Source organism: Sus scrofa, chromosome 5 (assembly GCF_000003025.6).
Source record: "Sus scrofa isolate TJ Tabasco breed Duroc chromosome 5, Sscrofa11.1, whole genome shotgun sequence".
NCBI classification, from domain to species: domain Eukaryota; kingdom Metazoa; phylum Chordata; class Mammalia; order Artiodactyla; family Suidae; genus Sus; species Sus scrofa.
In genome coordinates this window covers 67,725,757-67,744,334 of record NC_010447.5, presented here as the reverse complement: position 1 = coordinate 67,744,334, position 18,578 = coordinate 67,725,757, and the positions used below count along the sequence as shown (strand labels likewise).

Sequence of the window (18,578 nt, the reverse complement as noted above, 5' to 3'; positions counted from 1 at the left end):
GTTCCCTTCTTGGCTCAGCGGAAATGAATCTGACTAGCATCCATGAGGACGAAGATTCGATCCCTGGTCTTGCTCAGTGGGTTAAGGATCCAGCATCACTGTGAGCTGTGGTGTAGGTTGCAGACGATGCTCGGAACCCCCGTTGCTGTGGTTGTGGGGTAGGCCAGCAGCTGTAGCTCCAATTCGAACCCTAGCTTGGGATCTTCCATGTGCCACGGGTGCGGCCCTAAAAAGCAAAATAATTATAAGAATAATTAAAAAAGAGAGAGAAGGATAAGGAGACTGAGGCTTAGAGAAGCTAATCAATAGTCTGTGATTCCAGAAGCTGTCCAAATCTGTTTTCATAACTTATCACTGTAAGCATGTTAATTATATATATATCTAATTATATATATATCTAATTTTACATATATATATATATACACACACACACACAATTTCTTTTTTTTTTTTTTTTTTTTGCCTCCCGGCAGCATATGAAATTCCCAGGCCAGGGATCAGATCTAAGCACTTATACTTTTTTTTTGTCTTTTTGCTATTTCTTGGGCCGCTCCCGCGGCATATGGAAGTTCCCAGGCTAGGGGTCGAATCGGAACTGTAGCCACCGGCCTACGCCAGAGCCACAGCAACTTGGAATCCGAGCCGCATCTGCAACCTACACCACAGCTCACGGCAACGCCGGATCGTTAACCCACTGAGCAAGGGCAGGGACCGAACCCACAACCTCATGGTTCCTAGTCGGATTCGTTAACCACTGCGCCACGACAGGAACTCCCTATATTTTTAAGTTGTACTTTCATTAAAACATCATGGAAACGTTTTGTTAAAATAAGCAGCTCAGTAAGATCTTAGACTACTAGAGGCATCATTATGAACATTCATTACCACTGCATGATAGGAAAAAATTTCTAATTATTTGCACTATGTTTTTGAATTCTGCATCAATAAGAATTTCTAATAAAATGTTTGGTACCTGCTCTGAGAGCTGAAGATTCATTCTGTTCACACATTTCTATAGTCTGAATATTCTTCTGGAGAATGCTGACCTGAAGAAGCAAAAAAAACAAACAAAAAAATTGTAATAATTTTTTAAAAGGTACAGAAATAGCCATCCTATAAATGTAATATTTCACTCTTTAGTTTTGCAGATCAAACACTATTCATAAATTAAATCGGTCAAAACTGATATAATCAAATAAGGACGTCATGCACGTGAGACCAGAGTAGACAAAGTAACAAACTGGATAAAATCCAGTGTTTTGAATAAAAACTCGATAATCAACTATTGATGATATAGATGAAAAAATAAAATTTCAGGGTTATTTGGCAATATCTACTAAGAAAAAAAAAGTGGTCTTTGACAAAGGCCTTTAGGAAAGTAACAGAAACAGAGATGCATTCATATACAGTATGTATTAAGGTGCTCAGTGAAGAACTGTTTATAGAAGTGAAAGAATGGAAATTGCAAATACACAAGTATTTCTGTACAAATGGAAAAAGAGCTCTATCTCTGGGGTACAGAATTATGAGAGACTGCCAATTTTATATTAGATTCCTGAAATCTGTTTGTTTTTGACAAAGACCATGCATTACTTTTGTAATCCATATAAAAAAGATTAAAAAAAAGAACTGGTATTGAAACTTGCTCCCACACTGAGCCTGCTCCTGCTGTTCTAATTGTATCCAAAACATCTCCCCCTCTGAGCTATAGGCTTCTAAATGGTGAAATGAGGAGTTCCTGTTGTGGCGCAGCAGAAATGAATTCAACTAGGAACCATGAGATTGCGGGTTCCATCCCTGGCCTTGCTCAGTGGGTTAAGGATCCGGTGTTGCCATGGGCTGTGGTGTAGGTCGAAGACGTGGCTCAGATCCTGCATTGCTGTGGCTGTGGCATAGGCTGTAGCTTCCACTTCAATCCCTAGCCTGGGAACCTCTATATGCCTCTATATGTGGGTGTGGTCCTATCAAGCAAATAAACAAATAGTGAAATGAGGTAAACAATGCTACTTCCCAGAGTTTTTTGAAGAACGAGTGTAAAATAACAAAGCTCTTTGTAATTACAGAAAATGCTTTAAAAACTTAGGTTAACATTAGACTGTGGGAGCAGCCAATGCTCATTCAAGCATCTTTAGCAACTACTCAAACTCTTCTGATTATGGACCCCAGCCTTTTTGAGAAAAAGCTGTGCTTACCATGCTATTCCAAAGATTACTTACTTTGTTGGGAGGCTCCTTATAAAAATAGGTCACTTCTCCACTGTCTGTTCCCACGAGAGCCAAGAGATTTTGAATCTTTTTCTTGTCTTCTAGCTCCCTGTAATTCTCATAGAGTTAAAATGTCCAGAGTAAGTACATTTCTGTTTAAAGGATCTTCCTTCTGACTCATTTATTTTTAAAGCAATGGTAACCTCAAATTAAAATTAAATAGGATTAACTCTCCTACATTGCTGGTGGGAATGTAAATTGATAAGCCACATGGAGAACAGTTTGGAGGTTCCTTAAATAACTAAAATTAGAGTTACCATACACTCCAGTAATCCAACCCCTGGGCATAGCTCCAGAAAAGACAAAAACCCTAATTCAAAGAGATACATGCGCCCAATGTTCATAGCAGCACTATTCAAAATAGCAAGACATGGAAGCAACCTAAATGTCCATCAACAGATGAATGGATAAAGCAGATGCGGTGTATATACAATGGAATACTACTCCGTCATATAAAAGAATGAATGGGAGTTCCTGCTAGGGTGAAAAAGGATCCGTGGTGTCTTAAGAGCACTGGGACACAGATTTGATCCCCAGCCTGGCACAGTGGGTTAAGGATCCGATGTTGCCATAGATGCAGCTTAGCTTGTGAGTGTGGCTCAGATCTCATCCCTGGCCTTGGAACTCCATAGGCTGTAGGGTGGCCAAAAAAGGATTAAAAGAAAAAAAAGAATGAAATGATGCCATTTGTAGCAACATGAATGGATCTAGAGATTAACATATTAAGTGAAGTAAGACAGCAAAAATTATATGATTATCACTTACATGTGGAATCTTAAAAAAAGGATACAAATGAACTTATTTACAAAACATAAATAGACTCACAGACATAGAAAACAAACTTAGGGTTACCAAAGGGGAAATGGGGAGGGAGAGATTAGGAGTTTAGGATTAACAGATACACACTACTATATATACAACAGACAAACAAGGACCTACTGTATAGCACAGGGAACTATAATCAATATCTTGTAATAGCCTATAATGGAACAGAATCTGAAAGAGAGTATCTCTGACCCATTTTCCATACCTCAGCCAGTTTTAAGACCCAGCGACTATTACTTAAAGGAGAAGCTGCATCTCTCAGGAGGTGAGACCACAGCCAAGTATACATGGTAATGTAACTTCCCTCAGTCCTTCCTCAAAGGGCCTACGGCCACTTATTCACTTATGTATACTGGAGAAAAGGCAACCCAGACAGTTCAAGAATTGCTGGACATAGAGTCTGAGTTGACTTTGATACCTGGTGATGTGAAGCATTATCTGGGGCAAATGAGAACCAAGTTATGAAATAAATTTTGGTACAGGTTCAGCTCAAAGTGGGTCCACCCGATCCAGACCCAATCAATGGTCATTTCCCCATCTCCAAATATATACATGGAATGGACATAATTAGTAGCTGGCAAAACCTCCTCATTGTTTTCTTGGTTTCTGTGTTAAAGCAAAAGGAAGTTTCTGAAACCACCCCTTCCCACTCCAGCCACAATGGTAGATAAAGATTTAAAGGCTAGAGGGGTGGAGGTTCCCATCAAATCTCCATTTACTTCACATGTATAACCCATGTAAAACCAGACAGGCAACAGTGGACTTCAGTGACTATGAGAAACGTAGTAATACTTTTCCCAGAGGAGGTTGACTTGGTCTTAGGTACACAGATGTGACTACTGATAAAGTAAATGTACTCTTTCTTACTCCTAACAGGAATGGAACAGTTCTCACTCATGTGAGGTAAACAACAGTAGATTTTTACAAGCTTCCCTAGGACCTTGTTAACTCTGCTGCGCTCTATTAAATTTGTCCAAAAGGACTTGGATCTGGCCACTCCACAGAGTGCATTAGCTCAACTACTAAGATATTCTACGAAATTAGACTGAACAGACAAGAAGTGCCACATGTATGAGATCCCTTACACCTTACACCCTTGATCCCAAGGGTCAAAGGTAAACCGTACAAAGCACATCAGTGAAGTTTCAGGGGCCCAATTCAGGCATGCCAGGACACTCCCTTTAAAAAAAAGGACAAATGATTGTATCTCACACCTACCACCACCAAGAAGGAAGTGTAATGCCTGAAGAGCTCTTCAGCTTCTGGAGACAACTTTTCCATACTTTGGAATACTGCTCTGACCCATGTATTGTGACATGGAAGGAGAGCTTTCAGTGTAGCCCAGAGGTGAAAGAACTCCGCATTGGGCCAAGGCTGAAACTATTAAGGAGATTGAATCAGTAATCAAAAACCTTCCAACCAAACAGTATGGTGGTTCCTCAGAAAACTAAATATAGAAGTATCATACGATCCAGTAATTCCACTCTTGGGCATATATCCAGATAAAACTTTCATTCAAAAAGGTACATGCACCCCTAAGTTCACTGAAGCACTATTCACAATAGCCAAGACATGGAAACAACCTAAATGTCCGTCAAGAGATGAATGAATTAAGATGTGCTACTATACACAATGGAATACTACTCAGCCATAAAAAAGAACAAAATAATACCCTTTGCAGCAATGTGGGTGGAACTAGAGATTCTTATACTAAGTGCAGTAAGTCGATAATAGACAGATACCATATACCGCTTACATGTGGAATTTAAAATATAGCACAGATGATCCTCTCTATAGAACAGAAAGACTCACAGACATGGACAGCAGACCTGTGGTTGCCAAGGCAGAAGAAGTGAGATAGACTGGGAGTTTGGGGTTAACAGATGCAAACTATTACATTAAGAATGGATAGGTGGAGTTCCTGTTGTGGCTCAGGGGAAACAAGCCCCACTAGTATCCATGAGAATGCGGGTTTGATCCCTGGCCTCGCTCAGTGGGTTAAGGATCCAGTGTTGCTCCAAGGTGCAGCACAGTTCACAGATGCGGCTCAATCTAGTGTTGCTATGGCTGTGGCATAGGCCAGCAGCGGCAGCTCTGATTCAAAACCTAGCCTGGGAACTTCTACAAACTGCAGGTGCTGCCCTTAAAAAAAAAAAAAAAGAAAAAAAAAAAAAAAAAGAATGGATGAGCAATGAGGTCCTACTATATATAGCACAGGGAACAATGTCCAATCACTTGTGATGGAGCATGATGAAATGTAATTTGAGAGACTGTGTATAGATGTATAACTGGGTCACTTTGCTATATAGCAGAAATTTGACAGAACAATGTAAATCAGCTATAATAAAATAATTAAAAAAAAAAAAAAAAAAAAAAACCTTCCAGGAGTTCCCATCGTGGCTCAGTAGTAATGAACATGAATAGGATCCATGAGGATGCAGGTTCGATTCCTGGCCTCACTCAGTGGGTTAAGGATCCAACTCTGCTGTGAGCTGTGGTGTAGGTCACAGATGCAGCTCAGATTCTGTGTTGCTGTGGCTGTGGTGTAGGCTGGTGGCTGCAGCTCCATTCAACTACTAGCCTGGGAATTTCCATATGACGTGCGTGCAGCCCTAAAAAGCCGAAAAGAAAAAGAAAATAGAAATAGAAGGAAACAACTTCTGCATAATAAAAAGCCACATATGAAAAACCCACACACCCAATGGCAAAAGACTGAAAGTTCTCTTTTGAGACAAAGAACAAGACAATAATGCCCACTTTTGCAATTTCTATTCAACACAGTATTGGAAATCCTAGCCAGAGTAACTGGCAAGAAAACGAAAGAAAAGACACTCAAATTGGAAAGCAAGAACCAGAACTGTCTTTGTTCTAGATGACACAATCTTTTTTTTTTTTTTTTTTTGTCTTTTTGCCTTTTCTAGGCTGCTCCCGCAGCACATGGAGGTTCCCAGGCTAGGGGTCTAATCGGAGCTATAGCTGCTGGTCTACGCCAGTGCCACAGCAACATGGGATCCGAGCCACAACTGCGATCGACACCATGGCTCATGGCAATGCCGGATCCTTAACCCACTGAGCAAGGCCAGGGACCAAACCTGCAACCTCATGGTTCCTAGTCAGATTCGTTAACCACTGCGCCACAACGGGAACTCCTAGATGACACAATCTTATACACAGAAAACACTAAGGGTTCCTTCCACAAAACACAAAAACAAAAAAAACTTAGAACTAGTGAGTGAATACAACAAAAGAGCATAACACAAATTCAACACGCATTTCTATATACTGGCAATGAACAATCAAAAAAGGAAACAAGAAAAGAATTTGATGTACAACAGCATCAAAAATAAAATACTTGGCAATTAACAAAGGAAAGACTTGTACACTGAAAACAATGCTGAAGGAAATCAGAGATAAATAAGTAGCAAGATATCCTGTGTCCACAGATTGGAAGATATAATATTAAGATGTCCATATTACCCAAAGCAATCTATAGTTTCAGCACAATTCTTATAAAAATCTCAACAGTGTTTTTTATAGAAATAGAAAAATGCACACTAAAATTCATATGCAACCTCAGGAGACTTTAAATAGTCAAAACAATCTTGAAAAAGAATGAATTTGGATGACTCACACTTCTTGATTTCAAAACTTACTACAAAACTACAGTAATCAAGGGAGTTCCTGTCACAGCACAGTGGAAACAAATCTGACTAGGAACCATGAGGTCTCGGGTTCCATCCCTGGCCTTGCTCAGTGGGTTAAGGATCTAGCGTTGCTGTGGCTGTGGTGTAGGCCGGCAGCTGTAGCTCCAACTGAACTTCCATATGCCGCGTGTGCAGCCCCAGGAAAGACAAAAAAGAAAAAAAAAAGCCCACAAATTGGATCATGTGAAAATTAAAAATTTTTGTGCATCAAAAAACATTAGGAAAAGAGTAAAATGGTCACAACATTGTAAGTCAACTTTATTTCAATAAGAACTTTTTTAAAAAGAGTAGAATGAGAGTCCCCATTGTGGCTCAGCAAGTTAAGAACCCTACCAGGATCCATGAGGATGTGGGTTCAATCCCTAGTCTTGCTCAGTGGGTTACGGATCTGGCATTGTCACAAGCTGTGGCATAGGTTGCAGATGCAGCTTGATCTGGTGTTGCTGTGGCACATGCTGCAGCTACAGCCCTGAATAAACCCCTAGCCCAGGACCTTCCATATGTTGTGGGTGTGGCCCTAAAAAGACTAAATAAATAAATAAGTAAAATGGCAACCCTCAGAATGGGAGAAAACATTTGCAATCACTTATCCAGAATGTAATGAGAATGCCTAAAACTAACAGCAAAAAACAACCCCTTTCAAAAATGGACAGGAGTTTCCGTCGTGGCTCAGAGGAAACGAATCTGACTAGTAACCATGAGGACGCAGGTTCGATTCCTGGCTTTGCTCAGTAGGTTAAGGATCCGGTGTTGCTGTGAGCTGTGGTGTAGGTCACAGACACTGGCTCGGATCTTGCATTGCTGTGCCTGTGGCATAGGATGGCAGCTAGAGTTCCAATTTGACCCCTAGCCTGGGAACTTTCATACGCTGTGGGTACAGCCCTAAAAAGACCAAAAATAAAAAATAAAAAATGGGCAAAGAGCTGAAACAGACCATTCTTTAAGGAAAATATACAAATAACCAATAAGCACTCAAAAAACCCTCATCATCACTAAACATTAGGGCAATGCAAATCAAAATGACAATGAGATACTACTTCACACCCATCTGGATAGCTATTACTAAAAAACAGCAAACAAATGCTGGTGTGCTTATGAAGAAACTGGAACCCTTTTATGCATTGCTGGCAGGAATGTAAAATGGTGCAACCACTCTATGGCGGTTCCTCAAAAAAATTAGACATAGAATTAGCAAAAGATCCAGTGATTCCACTTTTGGGTACATACATGAAAAGACTGAAAACAGGAACTTGAACAGATATTTGCACACCCACTTCCAAAGCAGTGTTATTCACCATAGCTAGAAGGTCAAAACTCAAATGTCCACCAACAAATGAATGGATAAACAAAATATGGATAGTACAGATGTACAACGAAATATTATTTGGCCTTAAAAAGGAGTGAAATTCTGACATAAATGTTGTACAACATGGATGAACCTTGAAAAGTCTGATAAGTGTAATAAACCAGACACAAAAGGTCAAATACTGTATGACTCCACTTATTAGGCCTAGAATAGTTCAATACATAGGGCCAGAAAATAGAACTGTGGTTCCTAGGAGCTCGGGGGAGGGGGTATGGAGAGTGTTTAATGGGTACAGAGCTTCCAGATGGGATAATGAAGAGTTCTGGAGAAGGACAGTGGTGTGGCTATACATTAATGTGAATATGCTTCATGATGCTGAACTGTAACACTTAAAAATGATTAAAATGGGATTTCCTATTGTGGCTCAGTGGAAATGAACCCAACTAGTATCCATGAGGACGCAGATTCAATCCCTGGCCTTGCTCAGTGGGTTAAGGATCCGGTATTGCCATGAGCTGTGGTGTAGGTCACAGACATGGCTTGGATCTGGCGTTGCTGCGGCTCTGGCGTAGGCTGGCAGTTGCAGCTCCAATTCCACCCATATCCTGGGAACTTCCATATGGCGCATGTGTGGCCCTAAAAAGATAAAAAAAAGAAGATTGAAATGGTAAGTATATTTCACCACAATTAAAAAAAAAGTAGCAGATACTATGGAACGCTACTCAGATGCCACTTTCAGAACCAAGAAGCCCATCCCTGAGGAGATGAGTCCTTCTTCAGGAACTGCCCTGAAGGGAACTGCCTGTCCCAAGCTTATTCCTCATCTTCTGTGGCAGCCTGCACCCAGGCTGTGGGGTTAGACCTGACTCAGAGCTTCCCGTGGGGTCAGCTAAAGCCCCTGCTATCTTGATGGACTCCACATCACAGTCCGAATTCTCCCTCAACCCAAATAACCCAAAGAATAGCTGTTCTTCCTTAGAGCTTTCCTACTGGCCACCATGCAGGCACATCTCCATCTCAGAGCCCGTTTCCAGGCAATATAGCCTAAGGACCACAGAAAAGTGTGCCTTATTTTAGTGTGACCTCCCTTTTCCCACTCAATACCTGATTCTCAGGCGGTCATTTTCCGAATAGAGGCGTAAGACATGTTCCCGCTCTTGGAAGAGGCAGACCTGCATGTCACTTAGGGCTTTCTGCAGCTCAGCAATCTCTTTCTCCCTCTGCTGCAAGTCCCATTCTAGTTTATGCTGGAAAAGAAAAGGCAGCTGAAAAGATACTGGGCTTCATAGAGGTTATCACTACTGTTGGATGTGGTGGAGTCAGCTCATGTAGCAATATCACTTAGTGGACAATATGGGGTCCAAGTATAAACAGACATGTATAGACAAGTTTAACGTGACAAGGTGAGCATGATATTTGCATGTGACATCAGAGCTCTCACATCTTTTTTTTAAAAGGCTGTACCTGTGGCATATGGAAGTTCCAAGGCCAGGGGTCAAGTCAGAGCTGCAGCTGCCAGCCTACACCACAGCCACAGCAACAACAGATCCGAGCTGCATCTGCAACCTATGCTACAGCTTGCGGCAACACCAGATCCTTAACCCACTGAGCAAGGCCAGAGATTGAACTCGCATCCTCATGGACACTATGTTGGGTTCTTAACTGCTGAGCCACAACGGGAACTCCTCACACCTCCTTTTATAGAATCCAGGATGCCATGTGATCCATGTGTTCTCTTCACACTTTTTTTCTAAAATGCTTTCTAGGTTATAAGCATTGTTATGAAATTATGGATATAAAGATGAAAAGGTATGATTCCTGCCAACAGAGCTGAAGAATTGTGTGAGGACAAAACATGCCAACAATTAAAATGAAATTATTATTATCATTGTTTTGCTTTTTTTTTAGGGCTGCACCCAGGGCATATGGAGGTTCCCAGGCTAGGGGTCTAAGTGGAGCTACAGCTTCCGGCCTATGCCACAGCCACAGCAAAGCCAGACCTACACCATAGCTCATGGCAACGCCAGATCCTTAACCCACTGAGCAAGGCCAGGGATCAAACCTGCAACCTCACGGTTCCTAGTTGGATTCGTTTCCACTGTGCCACAAAAGGAACTCCTAAAATGAAATAATTATTTAATAGAAGAGCACACCTGGTGAAATGGTAGAAGGGGAAGCGCAGCAGCAAAAACCTCTGGAGCCTGTTTGGGAAGTCAGAGCCCACCAGCAGAAAGTTGAAACTTGAAAGGATGACTATGAGGGACAAGTGGAGGGATGGCAGCACTCTCAGGAAAGAGAGTGAGGTGTTTCCTGGTGGCCTAATGCTTAAGGATCCAGCGCTGTCACTGCTGTGGCATGGGTTTGATCCCTGGCCCAGGAACGTCTGCATGCTGTGAGTGTGGCCAAAAAGAAGAAAAAGGAAAGAGAGTAATAAGCGTAGAACCAGTGGATGACCACAAGCACTTGAGTATCATGAGTAGAAACAATGAGACTGGAGGCGGGGACAGTATAGTCAGTTTAAGTGAGATGAAATGGAGTCCCAGTATAGTCAATTTAAGTGAGATGAAATGGTGGTGATGAAGTGATTGGAGGGAATCAGCAAAATTTAGGAAGCAGAATCAACAGGTCTTACCAAATGTTTGAGTGGAGAGCTGGGCAGAATTGTATGTAGGCAATGACACCCTTTACTAGGACACAGAATAAAGGAAAAGTTAAGAGACAGGAACAGAGGGAAGGAAAGGGCAGTGGCCTGTGTGTGTGTGTGTGCAGGGGCAGGAGAGGGAGGAAGGAGAAGGGGGATTTGCTCAGATACAGACCGATCAACTTGGGGCTCAGCAGAAAAGTGAGCCTTAGTTATCTGGATGGCATCGTCCCATAGGTGGTGGTACAACGCATGGATAAAACGAGATCATTTACGGTGGAATCAGAAAGAACTTTGACATTTAAGACTAAAGAAAGAGAGCTGTCAACGGAGACAGAGAAGAACTGGTCAGAGAGGTAAGACAGGCACAGCAAAGAAAAATGACACTGGAATCAAGGTCAGAGAAGAGTTTTTGGAGAGTAGACATCAATAGTGACAAACACTGCCAAGGCCAAAGGAAAAAAAAAGAGAATTTTGGCAACGGGCCCTAGAACCCAGAGAAGCTGTGGGGACAAGACCCAAATACAGTCAGGAGTTGCAGGCAGGTGAGGAAGTTAAACTCTTCTGGAAGGGCGGCTGGGGAAGAAGCACCTCCACCTAAGACAGGAAAAGCATGACTTTCTCTTTCATTGGGAAAGACTCGAATATGTCCATACCCTGAAGAGAAAAAGCCAATGTCAAGAGAGAGGCTAAAAGCAGAACACAAAGAGGCAAGATGATGAGGCAGGGTGTCTTAGGAGGGAAAAAGGGGTGGGACCAGAGAAAGTGCTGGATCACTTCAGCCTGACTCTTGTCCCCAGAGCAGTAAGGAGGAAATGGATATGCACACGTCAGTTGTGTGTGGATGGACAGGACGCCAGCATTTCCTCGGTGACCTGGAAAGCAAGGCTGCCTGATAAGGGGGGGGGGGCCTCCAGGCTGGAGGGGAGCAGCAAAGGCAGGGCACAGGTGTGGAGGGATGGAGGGAACGGGACAGGAATCCAACTACAGGTGGGTAGTGACTGCAGGAACAGAGGACTTGCTTCTCATGAATTCATTCTGTGATGAGCTATGACCTTTCCAGGACAGTGGGTTCTCCCTAGGCCCCCAGGAGACACATGACAACATCTGGAAGCATGTCTGACTGGCACAACTTGGGCCGGAGATGGGGATGAGAGTTTGCTACTGGTATCTCATGAGCAGAGGCCAGGGATGTTGCCAACTATCCTACAGTGCACAGGACGGTCTCACAACCAGGAGTTATCCAGCCTCGTGTTGGCAAGGCCAAGGCTGAGAGAGCCTGCACCAGGAGATAGGTGGTGGAGATCCGCATTAAGCTGCAGGTAGTGCTTTTGCTGTGCAAGTGAAACAGAACAAGCAGGGGTCACATGCAAGCAGGAGAGCAATTACTGAAGTGAAGCTGGTGGAGTTCAGTCAGAAGGGAGGACATGGGGCCAGAAGGTGACAGGCAACACTTAGAAAACTGAAAAGGCAAGAAGCTGTGGAGGTCACACTAAAGTGAAGCTGGGCATAAGGGAAAGAAAGAATCAGAGGCAGAAGAGAGGCTGAGTTAAGATTTTAGAGATGGAGCCATTTGAGGCATCTTATCCAACGAGGGCCCCAATATTCTCAAAGGAGAATATTGACATGTGCTGTGACACCAGCTGACACCCGCAAGCCTTCTCAGCATCGGACAGGCTCGCTCAGCACCCAGGAGGACAGACACATCCCCTCCTCACCTGCCCTTCGCAGGCTTCCTTGTAGAGCTCCAACTTTTGCAACAGGCCCTGGTTTTCTGCCTCGCACTCAGACATCTTCTTTTGATAATATTCCAAAAGCTCCTGAGAAGGGCAGAGGACAGCCAGACGATCTTTGACAGAAGGCAAGGGAGTTGACTGCACGGAATCAGAGAAAGATACCCCCTTCCACCTGGTGGGGCTGCTGATCCCACTGGCAGCCTCATGCTTGGAGACAGTTGTCAGCCTGTGTGAGATTAGAAAGGACACATTCATTAAACTGTCTGAATGTTTATGAGACCTTACAGTTTCTTAAACAAGAAAAGGTTAATGTTCTCAAAGCGCTTATAATTAAGGTACCCACAAACCTTGGAAAGTTTGACATTACAGGTTTGTGAATAATCTCATGAACTGCTTTCCAGGTTAAAAGTTTAAAGCTGGATTCAAAACACAAGTTAGAGAGTAAAAAGATCATTAAAAAAAAAAAGTGTAACTACAATCAGTGATAGTCAGAAAATTTGATAAGATAAACAGCAACACGAACACTTGCACACTGTGAGATTTGGTGAAACCATGGAGCGTAAACTGGCAGAATCTAGTAAAACTGCAATTTCTCCTGTCTGCACATACACACAAGGTGACATACACAAAAGTGTTCACAGTGACTTTATGGGTTTTTTTTTTTTTTTTTTTTTGGCTTTTTAGGGCTGCACCTGCAGCATATACAAGTTCCCAGGCTAGGGGTCAAATCGGAGCTGTAGCTACAGGCCTGCACCACAGTCATGGCAACTCAGGAGCTAAGCTGTGTTTGTGACCTACATCACAGATCATAGCAACACCGGATCCTTAACCCACTGAGTGAGACCAGGGATGGAACCTGCAACCTAATGGATTCAGGTTGTTGGGTTTGTTACTGCTGAGCCACAACAGGAACTCCCATAGTAACATCATTTGTAATTACAAAAACAGTAAACCTTCCAAATATTTGTTCAATAGGATAATGGATAAACTGTAGTATATTCATTCAATGGAATATTCTCAGAGTTACAGAAACTATGAATTAGAGACACATGTATAAATATAAATGAATCATCCAAACAATATTAAATGGGAAAATTGTATGTAGATGCACATACAGAAGATATTATCATTTATTGAAAATTAGAACTTAGCAAATGAAAGTTTATTTTTGGAAATATGTATGTAAATGGCAAAACTATCAAGGAAGGGAATGATAAATACATACTTTTTTTCCCCCTTTTTTTATGGCTGTACCTGCAGCATATGGAAGTTCCTGGTCAGGGGCCGAATCAGACTGCAGCTGAGGCCTACATTCCAATCATGGCAACACCAGATCTGAGCCACATCTGCAACCTACAGCAATGCCAGATCCTTAACCCACTGAGCCACAATGGGACCTCTAGGCATGATAACTATAAGACTCAGGATTAGAAAATAGAGCGTAGTTAGCAACCACATAATCAATCAGATCCTAACTTCTATCATCAGAGACCTGAACTACAGGATCTAAGACCAGCCAAGATCAAATGGTAATCCAAAGCTGCTTTTTGTCTCCTTGTAACAAAGATAAAAACAATGAAAGTTAGAAAACAAATGATGCAGAAGTGGACAAACCCTCATGTGAGAATTAATTCACTTTGGCTAAATGCCTATAATTTACAACAACAAAATAGAGAGCAGAACAGAGAAACTTTAGGAATTTCCCTCATGGCTCAGCAGAAACGAATCTGACCAGGATCCATGAGGACACAGGTTTGATTCCTGGCCTCACTCAGTGGGTTAAGGATATGGTGTTGCCATGAGATGTGGTGCAGGTCCCAGATGTGGCTCAGATCTGGCATTGCTGTGGCTGTGGTATATAGGCCAGTGGCTACAGCTCTGATTCGCCCCTAGCCTGGGAACCTCCATGTGCCACAGGTACAGCCCTAAAAAGCAAGGAAATAAAATACAGAGAAACTTTATAAGAAGCCCAGAATTATAGTTAATGAAGGTTATGCACAGCACTTTTAATAAGTGAGCATGTATAGAAAAGATACTAAAATTTACTTCTAGTCAGCATGAAGAAAATACAGGAGTTCCCGTCGTGGCACAGTGGTTAACGAATCCGACTAGGAACCATGAGGTTGCGGGTTCGGTCCCTGCCCTTGCTCAGTGGGTTAACGATCTGGCGTTGCCGTGAACTGTGGTGTAGGTTGCAGACGCGGCTCGGATCCTGAGTTGCTGTGGCTCTGGCGTAGGCCGGTGGCTACAGCTCCGATTCAACCCCTAGCCTGGGAACCTCCATATGCCGCGGGAGCGGCCCAAGAAATAGCAACAACAACAACAACAAAACAACAACAAAAAAGACAAAAGACAAAAAAAAAAAAAAAAAAAAAAAAAAAAAAAAAAGAAAATACAGTGAAGTTCCCGATGTGGCACACTGGGTTAATGAGCCTGCTTGTCTCTGAGGCATTGCCCAGCCAGTGCAGTGGGTTAAGGATCCAACCTTGTCACTGCTGTGGCATGGGTTCCACCCTGGCCTGGGAACTTCTGTAGGCCATGGGTATGGCTGAAAAAGGAAAACAAACAAACAAAAAACAGTATTTTCTCAATCATTAAAAGTTCATGATAGAAATATTACTGTACGTAGTTTCATGTTTTGAAAAGGTATTGCCTTGTAACAACCCTGGGAAATTGGTTAATGGATAAACCTTTCTAGTTCCTAAGCCAACAACGCACTAAGGTGACAGAAGCCTGGGTTCTTTATCTCAACAACACAAAAATAAATAAATGTTTTACTGGGAGTTACTGTTGTGGCTCAGCGGTAACAAACCCGACTAGTATCCATGAGGACAGGGTTCGATCCCTGGCCTCACTCAGTGGGTTAAAGATCCAGTGTTGCCATGAGCTGTGGTGTAGGTCACAGAGGTGGTTCAGATCTGGCACTGCTGTGGCTGTGGCGCAGGCCAGCAGCTGCAGCTCTTGATTTGACCTCTAGCCTGGCAATCTCCATATGCTATGGGTGCGGCCCTAAAAAGACAAATAAGTAAATAAATAAATAAACGTCTTACTTTCTGTAGACAGGGGATTGCGTTGGGGTAAAGTTCATGCTGTCCTTTCACACCTGTCAAATATACAAAAATTCAGAACAAGGTGTCAGGAGCAGAAAAATTAGTATAGGATGCACAGACCAGTTCCTCCCCAGCATCATCAGAACGTGAGGTTTTAGAATACAGTATTCTTTTTTTTTCCTTTTTCACACCTGTGGCATATGGAAGTTCCTGGGCCAGCCAGGGTCAAATAGGAGCTGCAGCTTCAGCCTGCACCACAGCCACAGCAACACAGGATACAAAACACATCTGCAAACCAGCTTGCAGCAACCCTGGATCTTTAACCTGTTGAGTGACTAATAAAGATAATACCAACAGCTTTGTATTTACCTTAAATTTAGCATGATGGGTCCTCTACCTTAATTTCCACTTAATTTCTGTTGGTTATTAGAAACTTTTCTGCATCTCCCTCTCTTGTAATTTCAGCAAAAGGATTGTAAATTTGTTTTGCACATAAATTTGTTGCAGAAAACCTTCATACAAAGGCTTTTCTGCACTTGCCTACTGATATATTAAATGTTATTCTAATTTTGTTTGAAAATAATAATAAGGAAGAATGCCTTAATAGGATTTTAGAATTTGGAACTATTTTAAAGAATACTACATTCTTGGAAGTTCCTGTTGTGGCTTAGCAGGTTAAGAACCTGACTGATGTTGTCTCTGTGAGGATGCAGATTCGATCCCTGGCACTACTTACTGGGTTAAGGATCTGGCTTTGCCGTGAGCTGTGATGTAGATCACAGACACGGCTGAGATGTTACATTGCTGTGGCTGCGGTATAGGCTGGAAGCTACAGCTCCGATTTAACCCCTAGCCTGGGAACTTCCATATGCACAGGTTTGGCCTAAGGGTTAAATGGAAGCTGCAGCTGCTGGCCTACACCACAGCCACAGCAACACCGGATCTGAGCCATGTCGGCCAGGTATCAAACCCACATCCTCATGGACATGAGTTGGGTTCATTTCCACTGAGCCACAATAGGAACTCCCAATAAAAATTTTTAATATAAGAAAAAAAAAAAATTCAAGGAGTTCCCATTGTGGCTCAGTGGGTTAAGAACCCAGACCTACCGTCCACGATGATGGGGGTTCAATCCCTGGCCTCATACATGGGTTAAGGATCCAGCATTGCCACAGACTGTGGTGTATGTTGCAGACATGGCTCAGATCCAGTGTATCTGTGGCTGTAATGCAGGTCTGCAGTTTGCAGCTCCGATTCAACCCCTAGCCCAGGAACTTCCATATGCCTCAGGTTCAGCCGTAAAAAGACTCCTACCCCACCAAAAAAAAAAATTCAAGTCATATTTTTTTAGCACCTCAAAGCTAATACCTCCCAAAGCAAATACATCATCTTTATCATCCACACATGCTCTTCTGACTCTAGTTTAGTTACTAATTCCCCATCTTCCAAGCAACATGGACCTGAAAATTTAAATTCATAACTTCAGTATTCCTCTTGACCCTCTCCTCCAACCATATGAAAATCCAGTACATTCTGACAATGGCCATGTTAATTCAGGATCTCCACATCTTCTTACCCACCCTACAACAATGGCTTAACTGTTCTATCCACCCCATTTTTCCCATGAACCATCTTCTAGAAAGATTCATACATTGCTCCTCATAGTCTAACGCACTAAATCAAACTCATCTTAAACATCGTGGCTTTTTATTTAAGGACCAAACCTATCTCTCCTACCTACTTCCCTCTACTCCCCTAATATATCTTTGGTTTCCAGACACCATTGCCTCCAGGCCTTTGCTCATGAGGTCCCTGCAGCTGGAACACAGTTCCTTCCACACTCACAATTTCACTAAACAAAATCCAATCTGCACATGAAAACTCAAATACTACCTCCTTCATCTCTTCTTTCAGTTTCTGTAAACAAAATGATCTAATTTCAGAAGAACTGCATTTGGGTTTTCTTATTTGTTTTTTGTCTTTTTAGGGCCACGCCAGATGCATATGGAGGCTTCCAGGCTAGGAGTGGAATCAGAGCTACAGCTGCTGGCCTACACCACAGCCTCAGCAACAACAGATCTGAGCTGTGTCTGCGACCTACACCACAGCTCACTGGCAACACTGTATCTTTAACCCACTGAGCCAGGCCAGGGATCAAACCTGCGTCTTCATGGATATTAGCCAGATTCATTTCCCCTGAGCCATGAGGGGAACTCCAAGAACTGAATTTGTAATTCTCCAAAAGTTAACACAGTACAGTTCTTTGTGCCTACCACCTCTCCTGTGATGGTGTATGTTCCCTTCACACAGGAACAATCTATCTCTGGAAAGAAAGATGCCCTTGTTCACAGAGAAATTACAGGGTTTTGGCTAACATCTACTCCTCTATCCCTGTGATATCCTTGTTCAAGTATGAATATTCATCTCTTGTCTACTTACAACTAACATCTGTTTAGCATTTGACATTTATTATCCTCTTTACCCCATTACTCTGTGAAGCAATTTTGTTACTCCTCTATTTCATTTTATTATTGTTATCATTATTATTATTTTGGCCGCGCCCCCGGCATGGGAAGTTCCCGGGCCAGAGATCAAACCCGTGCCACAGCAGTGACAACGCTGGATCCTTAACCCGATGAGCCACCAGGGAACTCCACCCCTCAACTTACAAACGGGAGTGAGGCTGGGATCGGCAGAGAGGTGGGGGACCGACATTCCGTACTCTTTTCCCCCAGGCGCTCCGTCTTGATCCCCAGTAGCGCCAAAACCCCACCCCTCCTGCAGATGCTAACTGTTCGCTCCGGCCCGGGCCTCCCGTGAACCCTTTCAAGCTCACACCCCTCTCCTTCGCACTACTCCCGCAGCTACTTCTCCTCACCCGGTTTTCCTCCCAAGTCCCCTTCGCTGATCCCAGAGTCCCGAAACCCGGAACTCTACTCACGCCTCACTGAGCCGCGGACAGCAAAAGCCCAACCGAAAAACTAGTCAAATCCGGAGGCGTCGCGGCGCCACGGAGCGGGCACGGACGCGTCCAATCGGCCGCAGGTTTACA

At 43.0% G+C, this 18,578-nt stretch overlaps 1 protein-coding gene across 7 annotated transcripts in view; it reads right to left on the bottom strand.

Annotated features, from left to right (window-relative positions):
* The window catches only part of CCDC77 (coiled-coil domain containing 77), a 30,760-nt gene extending 12,182 nt beyond the window's left edge, over positions 1 to 18,578 (bottom strand). The window contains exons 1-6 of one of the 7 annotated variants that reach the window (XM_021092489.1): positions 18,468 to 18,578; positions 15,527 to 15,579; positions 12,459 to 12,702; positions 9,204 to 9,346; positions 2,217 to 2,313; positions 974 to 1,046 (exon numbers count right to left, since the gene is read on the bottom strand). In XM_021092489.1, coding sequence (XP_020948148.1) covers positions 974 to 1,046; positions 2,217 to 2,313; positions 9,204 to 9,346; positions 12,459 to 12,702; positions 15,527 to 15,564 — 595 coding nt within the window. In that variant the 5' untranslated portion in view covers positions 15,565 to 15,579; positions 18,468 to 18,578. The other 6 variants (XM_021092488.1, XM_021092490.1, XM_021092491.1 and 3 more) reach the window with 6 other exon arrangements.